The sequence below is a fragment of the Poecilia latipinna genome, unplaced genomic scaffold, assembly GCF_001443285.1.
Source record: "Poecilia latipinna isolate Pla-1442-1.1 unplaced genomic scaffold, P_latipinna-1.0 Scaffold13, whole genome shotgun sequence".
NCBI classification, from domain to species: Eukaryota; Metazoa; Chordata; class Actinopteri; order Cyprinodontiformes; family Poeciliidae; genus Poecilia; species Poecilia latipinna.
Window position 1 is genome coordinate 782094 of NW_015112629.1, and position 7685 is coordinate 789778.

At 38.2% G+C, this 7685-nt stretch overlaps 1 protein-coding gene across 1 annotated transcript in view; it reads right to left on the reverse strand.

Moving 5' to 3' along the window:
- Positions 1 to 1267: 1267 nt before the first annotated feature.
- LOC106946677 (transmembrane protein 132D) overlaps positions 1268 to 7685 on the reverse strand; it is a 37388-nt gene continuing 30970 nt past the window's right edge. Inside the window, exons 7-10 of the mRNA XM_015031195.1 lie at positions 7352 to 7532; positions 7095 to 7208; positions 6829 to 7020; positions 1268 to 2833 (exon numbers count right to left, since the gene is read on the reverse strand). Of these exons, the coding sequence (XP_014886681.1) occupies positions 1379 to 2833; positions 6829 to 7020; positions 7095 to 7208; positions 7352 to 7532 (1942 nt within the window). The 3' untranslated portion in view covers positions 1268 to 1378. The remainder of the gene's footprint in view (positions 2834 to 6828; positions 7021 to 7094; positions 7209 to 7351; positions 7533 to 7685) is intronic.

The window sequence follows — 7685 nt, forward strand, 5'->3', positions numbered from 1 at the left end:
AGCAGCACTGAATCCTAAAACTGGCAGGCCCATTCAACACAGTGGCATTTTTTAGAATGATGACATCAGACGTAAATCACATTCAGGAGTGATTAAGACAATTAAATCCCCTTGATTCCTGGCAAAGCTTTGACAATATAATCCTAAAAATTTGCTGTGTTCTTCTTGGAAATCCTACGTGATCTGAAATCAGTGATTCGATAAAGCTTCGAATGAGATATAAGAAAATCATCGTAATGTTTTATTTTTAGAACTTTGTCAGGAAATCCACACATCTTTTTTGTTTAAAAACATGAAAATGTTACATAAAAAAAGGCATCATATATATTTTTTTGCAACCACACAAGAAACATTTCAAATGAATATGTGTTGCACTGTGACAGTTTTTTTCCCCTTAGTTTTGTTTTCTCTCCTGGTCGGAACAGCATCTGATCAGGACGGACCTGTTGCCTGAACTACTTGTGTACAAAATGTTAAGAAATATTCCTCATCACACTCTCTGCCCAGACAACAGCAGGGATTAGTTTCTCACGAAGACTGTTGATCGATTGCTTGACGTAAAACAATAACCATTGTATATTTTCTGACATGTTACAGGTTTTGTTTGCAGAAAAAGGTTATTTACAAGGAAGGAAACCTCTCATATTGCAGTCTGATGACTAAACTACAACATAAAGTACAGAACTGTACAAAAGTAGATAGTGATTACTGAGGGCTTTTTTTGCTAAGAAATGTATAAATATGTAAAATAGCATACAATACATATCTATATTTACATAACATTTTTTAATCTAAACACAGAACATTTTGACAATTTTTCAAAGTACCAAATAACATTTATTTTTGTGCTTTACTTGCAAATCTGCATTGAAGCAAATCTTGACACATAAAATATCCCTTATATAATTTATCTATATAAAATCCTTTAAGGTTATTTAAATTGCTTTTATTTAAAAAGCTAACCATTTTTTTAAACATTCCCAGAATATGCATCTTATTTAGAAATATAGCACCTTGTAAACATATTCATACCAATCAAACACATTTTCTGATGTTACAACCACAAACATTAAGGTGTTTTATTGGGATTTAACACAAAAACCAAAGTAGAGCAAAAGACTTCCAGGTGTATTGCAGGAACAATACAACAAAGCTTTCATGAGTCACAAACATTGTGTAAAAAAAAGGCATGGCTCCTTTCCCTTTCATTTCACAATTATGACCTATGTGTGGAATTTTTTTTTGCATCAAATCTGAAAATATACATGGGGATTATGATTGTAGTGTGACAAAATGTGGACCAATCAAGTGGTATGAATATATTTAAAAGGCACTCTATTCCTCCTTACTACCTATGTCAACATACAGCTCAGTAAACTCACTGGGGCTCTCCTAATGGTGTGACAACAGGCCATGGCATGTCAGGTAAAGGTGCCTGGGGCTGAGGAAGGGACTGCTGCTGCGTTTTCTGGTTAGCCCAGTTTAAGTCCACACCATTCTTCTTCAGTGCAGCCAAGTGCTTGATGTCCAGTGTCGTGAAAGTGGTAAACTGGACTTGATTCCTCTTGCTGGTGGGAGAATGCAGAGGCTCACTGCGGTGTGGCCTCGCCAGCAAAGTGGCTGACCGGTTTGCCATGGGGTCGATGCCCTTCACTTGAAACTGGTGTTGCTGGGAGCTGCTCCTGCAGCGACCCAATGTAGCCGTTCTCTCTGGGACAGCAGGGGCACTCACAGTTGGCAAAGACCCCTGCAGGCCACCGGGAACCATTGTATCTATCGAATGATGGGACTCAAGAGGGCAGTGAGGCTCACGTTTCAGTGTTGCGGCTTGAGCCGGGGCAGCTGGAGCACCTGGTGGAGGTGTGCTGTGACTGTTGCTCCCCATCCACACCCAGTCATGTTTGTGATCCTTCGGGTCTGCAGTGGGCGCTGGGGCTGTCTGTATGGGGGTCTTCTGTTTCCGAAAACACAGCTTGTACGATGCACAGTTGAGCAAAAATGCCACGATGGCGAGACAAGAGACGCCTATCAAAGAATACATGCCAATCTCCAAGTCGGACAAGGCTTTGAAAGTCCTGATGAGGTCGCTCTCAATTACTTTAGGGGCTTTAGTTTTCGGAGACTCGTTCTCAGGTTTGTCACCTTCCGGAGTGGCATTGTTAGAAGATGAATTAGAGTTGTCAAGCATGTTCCCATATTTTTTCTTTTTCCCATCTCCTTTACTAACAAAACTCACTGTTGGTTTGGCAGTGTTCAGCTGTGCATTGGACCACAAGTTCTTGATAGCTGTAGGAGTGGCCGTGTCAATGACGCTAGATGCAGCACCCCCTGTAGGTTTTGTTTTTCCAACCCATACTGCAGGTGTTTGTGCATATCTGTTGGGAAGGGTTGTTGTGATAGTGCTTTCTGTTAAAACAGCCTGCTGGTTGGTCATTGTGCCAGTGGATGGCCTTTTATCCATAAAAGTGAAAATTTTTTGCAAAGTCCCTGCTGTTTTAACGCCACCCACGGCTTCCACATTTTTACTTGCTCCTCCTGCTACGACTCGTCCACTCTGAAAGTTAGTCTTGAGAATCCCTGCTCCCACCGCCAGCTTGCTCTTCCTCTTGGACTTCTGGCATTCCTCACAGATCCTCAGCTCCACCTTCACCTGCCTCCCACGGCCTTCGCCTTCACCTTGCGCAACCACGAATGTGGACAGTGGTGTACGCCGCACAGTGGCCACCCTCTCATCATTGGTGGAAACAGTGAGGGAGTAGACGCCGCGGTCAAAAAGCTCCAGTGGAGCTACCGCCCCGTCACTGAATTGAACCCAGCAGCTGACCACTGCTTCCTGTAACAAAACAAGAGGGAGAGAAAGTGCAAACTGAGCCATGCAGAGTTCTTCAACATGTACATCAGGAAATAGGAAGCAAATTAATATTCCTTAGCCTTTACAGAGAATGTTATTTGAATGACATCCATACATATTCATGTAAATATTGCATGTTTTGAGACAATCAACTTACTTGGCTTTAGTACTCTATCTTCAAGACAAAATACAAATATTGAAGCTCAGAATGAATTTATGGCAGATATTTTTACAGTAGGCAGATTTCAGATATGATGCATCAAAAGCTGAAATTAAAAGGGATTATGAAAGAAGTCTGCTACAAGGGATCAAAAGGAAGGGAAGGAGACAGTACACAATGGAAGGACAAAGTTTGTAGGGCACACAGAAGGAAGTAAAGAGGTAGGATCAAATGAAGGAGAATGAAGGGTAAACATATAGAAGGGAGAACATATGTAAGGACTGAGGAAAGCATAGGAAGTTCAGTAAGTTCGGTTCAGTAAGTTCCACATTTTCATCCTTACTCAGACTTGCAAAACCCTGAAATTAAATGTCCTACTTTTCCCAACTACATAGGATTTTTGCAAATCAGCTTTATTAATCTCTTCAAAAACAAAAAAATAACACATTTATAAGTATGTCTTTTAGATTAAATCTATGGCAATAATTCATGCAATAGCATGGCAGATGTCCTTCAACGTGACAAAAAAAAAATAGCATTTAGGGTCACCTTACGAACAGAATTAGCTAATCAAATGACATTACAACAAAATGACCCATTTCCTGTGGCTAATGTGAGCTACTGGGTCGCCACAAACCTAACCTATATTTTAGATCTGAATACATTGTGAATGGCCCTGAGCATAACAGCTTGCTATCACAGACACAATTGGCTGGTCATCCGCAGTGGCAGGTTTATTGACTGGGGCAGAACAGCCATGGCAGTGCACTGAATGTAAAAGAGAGCATGTCTGTGAAAGGGAGCTGGTTTAAAACGGGCAGACTGCCACAGCTAAATGTGTGAGTGAACTTTTAACATGATCATCTGCCTGCCTCATCTTGGTCTCTCGCAGAGCTCTGCAGCTGCTGATGAGGGTCCAGAGTGAGGGAACACTCACACTGTGTTATTAAAACACAGAAATAAAAAGAAATAAAAAGAAAGCCAAAATGTTATTTTGCTTTTGTAAGAGGGATGTATGTTCCTTTTTGGCAGAGTTCATTTATATAACCAAAAACATGTGGGGATCAAAAATAACCCAGATCTTATTGAAAGTTGGGATTATCATTAAAAGCTAGTTAGGTTATTTACTTTTGCTCCCAATGTTTCCAAAGGAAAAATACTATTATTGTATTAAGATTTTTAGTCTTTGTTTTCGTTCAGTGGTTAATGTTTACTGGAGGAAAACATTAATTTGTCATTTGGTCATTTGGTTTAGATTCACATGAATGCAACATAAAGCATAGACTTTGAAACCATCTATCGCTCAAAAGTCCATCTGCAGTTTTTTCTGTGACTTTGAGCTAAACTGAAAGAAAATCAAGTAACTGCTGCAACCACAACAGGTTTAAATTTTGTTCCCTGCTCTTGTGCAATATGTGTTTGATGTTTATATAATGGAAAGAAATTGAGAATATGTTGATATTTGCACACGTTCATTAGCTACAATAAATGATTTTGCCATCTCCCAAAGCATGAGAAAGTAAGCAAAAGGCACAACAAGAGTAACAGTTTTTTTTTTGTTATTCTCCTGCTAAGGATGATAGAATGGCACCCTGGTAGATGAGCCATATTAGCCATGTTAAAAAGTACTATTACATCAGTGAACTTGTGAGTGATGTAAAAAGACTTTCACTATTTTAGTAGGAGCATAACTTTGCAAATTAACATGGTTTCTAGTTACACTGCTCTATCTCTCTTCCTCAAAATCACTTAAAATATTTTTTTATTTTTTTTTTTTTTTTTTTTTTTGCAACATACTTGTGCAGAATTGATGTATGGGAGGCAGGTTTTAAAAACGTGTTGCATCTATCCAAATTTTAAAACGTCACAACTAAAGTCTGCCAGGTCATTTTTAATGAAATACAAAACAAAGCCCTGCTTCTTATCTGGGAGTGTGGGAATACAGAACATATTTAAATGTGATTCTCCTAAAATACCTTTATGTTATTATTCCTCATACATTTTATTTATTTTTAGCAAAGATGAAAAAAAAACGCAATATACAAGAATATGATTAACCCCTTCATACGTTATATTTTTTATTTTTTTTAATCTAACGTCAAAGTAGTAATGATGTTCATCCAGGAATACAATATAAAATGACTTAATATTTTATTTGGAGAATTCAAGAATATTTTATGGCTTAAGACATTTATTTTGGAGTGGAATCTGAAAAAAAACATAGTTTGTAGACCCCTGGTATAACCTTCAAGTGCTCTACAAATTTTGGGAGTTTTTATCAGCAAATATGGCTTCTAGTGCCAAAGCACTTCGAAAGGTCAGTAAGACTGGCACTAAAATGCTACATAAGTGCTTATGATTTACCATTTACTAAAACTGCTTTGGAACCGTGGAAAGCATAAATGTACAAGAGACCTTGAGTCTGTTTTACTTTTGCTTTTGGAGAAGCTTCATAATGGAGCAAATAACTTTTCTGAGTAATGTCACCATCGACAATGAAATTCAATTTTAAGCTTGATAAAGTAATGTCCAGCTGTCTGAACAATATATAAAGGCTGTGTTAAATCCTTATGTTTGTTCTCTCCGTGTAGTTATAGTTTAAGTCAGAAATCACAAGCTATACATTTATTTACAGTTTTATTCAGTTAAAATGACTTTTTTTGAAAAAATCATTCTTATTAAGAGGTAACTGCCAACACTAGAGATTATACTGTTTCTAATGTTTTTCTTGTTGTTTTTTTTTAAGTCTGGTCAATAAACTAAAAGGCATGTTTTTAACCTCTGCACAGCATTTTACCCCTCTGCAAGCAGCAATATATTTATTTTTTGAGTATCTAATGATGCTGATGTCGATTCTGTTGCTTTTTTATGTGTGCACCCAAGTGAGTGTTTCACAGCTGATGCAATAAATTAAAAAGAGGAAAATGTCATCATAGCAATGCCTCGAGTAAACAAATGGTGAATACATGAATGGTGTGACTTCAGAAAATTTGGTGTTGCACCAAAGGAGCAAAATCTTGAACCCAAAATAATGCACCAAAAAGTTAATCTAAAATTGTCCAATAAAGCAAACATGATAAGCATATGAAGCAAGAGAATGACTTTGTTTTCTTCACACAAATTTTTGAAACCTCAGAAACTCAGTTATAACGAGTTACAACAAAATGGAAGCATAATCAAGCAACGATAACCTTGCACTTGATTAGCCGCTCTGAATAACAAGAGGATGTCCATGTGAAGCTCCAGTTGTTCATCGTTGTCAAGACTAACAAATACTGTAACATCCATAATGTCATTGGTGATTGTGATAAGCACGACAAGATTATATGTGTAGGTAGGTCCCTTAATGTTGTAGAGTTATTTTACGTGTTATGAATTAAAGCTGCTGACGAGCATATGCATGATTTCCATTTTATTGAATATCAATGCCATATATCATATAGGGTTTTTGAGTGGTCCAGTTAAAGTTGGAGTTAAATCCAAATAATATTTGGTTTTTGAGAACCTTTCAATGTGGCTGAATAACACAATGCTATAAAGAGAAGAGAGCAGAATTTCTAACACGGTAATTTAAGGCTCACGCTGCCAATTAATGGCAATAGTAGTCTTTATATTTAGGAGGCAATTACTTTTTCACAGAGGCCCAGGTTTAGTTTAGCTTTTTTTTTTTTTAGCTTTGATAAATCAAATTAACATAAGAAAATGAGAAAAAAATATGCATATATAAAAACTGTTTTGAAATAAGATGGGAACAAATAAAAACATTTACAAAAATCCATCAGACAATTCTGTTTACGACAGTTTCCTAGTTGTTTACCTGTTTGAGCTCTGTGATTATCTCCCTTGTGGTCGCTGTGGCAACAATAGCCCTGTTGCTCCCAGGGCTGAGCTGAAGAGACAGAGAAAGTCCGGAAACTAACTGCACTCCCAGTTCTGTCACGCTCACTTTATCATCCACCACCCTGATGCTCCTCTCAGCCAGGACCAATGACGTCACCGGGGACAACACCTGCAACCGCAATCACAGGCACACATTCAGGTTGCAGTAGCTGAGATAAACACACAGGCCTGCTTAAGCCTCACCTGCACAACAGTGGTCCCAACAGCCCGTCCTTGCAGTACAACACCATCTTGCACTCTGGCTACTTCAGGATCTGCTACTTTTAGAGCGTATCGCACGAGGTCAGTCACATCAACCTATAAATGTAAAAAATGCAAAAATAAAGACTCAATCACTGCAAATGCTTGTGGGAGCACACATTGGGGTGTCATAAAGCTTTTACATTCAAAATACTTCAAAAATAGTTTGTCTGTATGCTGGTAATGAAGGAGTGCTCTACCTGCCAATCAGAACCTAAAAAGTATTCAACGGGCTCTTCTCCAGTAAGTGGGCCAGGCAAAACCTCAGAATCAGGCTGGGCCACAAAAGATGTGAGCACCCTCACTGGGGAGAGTTGGTACTGTAACATGCATCCTCTTCCCTTCCTCATGTCCTCATCTTCTTCACTGTCCCATGTAGATCTGACACACAAAAACAATAAATAATCAGTCATATACCTGTAGGAACACAGATATAAAGAATGCTGTGAAAAGCATAGGTGAATTTTAACAGATGAGATTATTATTGCCTGAAGTGACCCGATTCAGATTTTTTTGTCAAATCGGATATATATA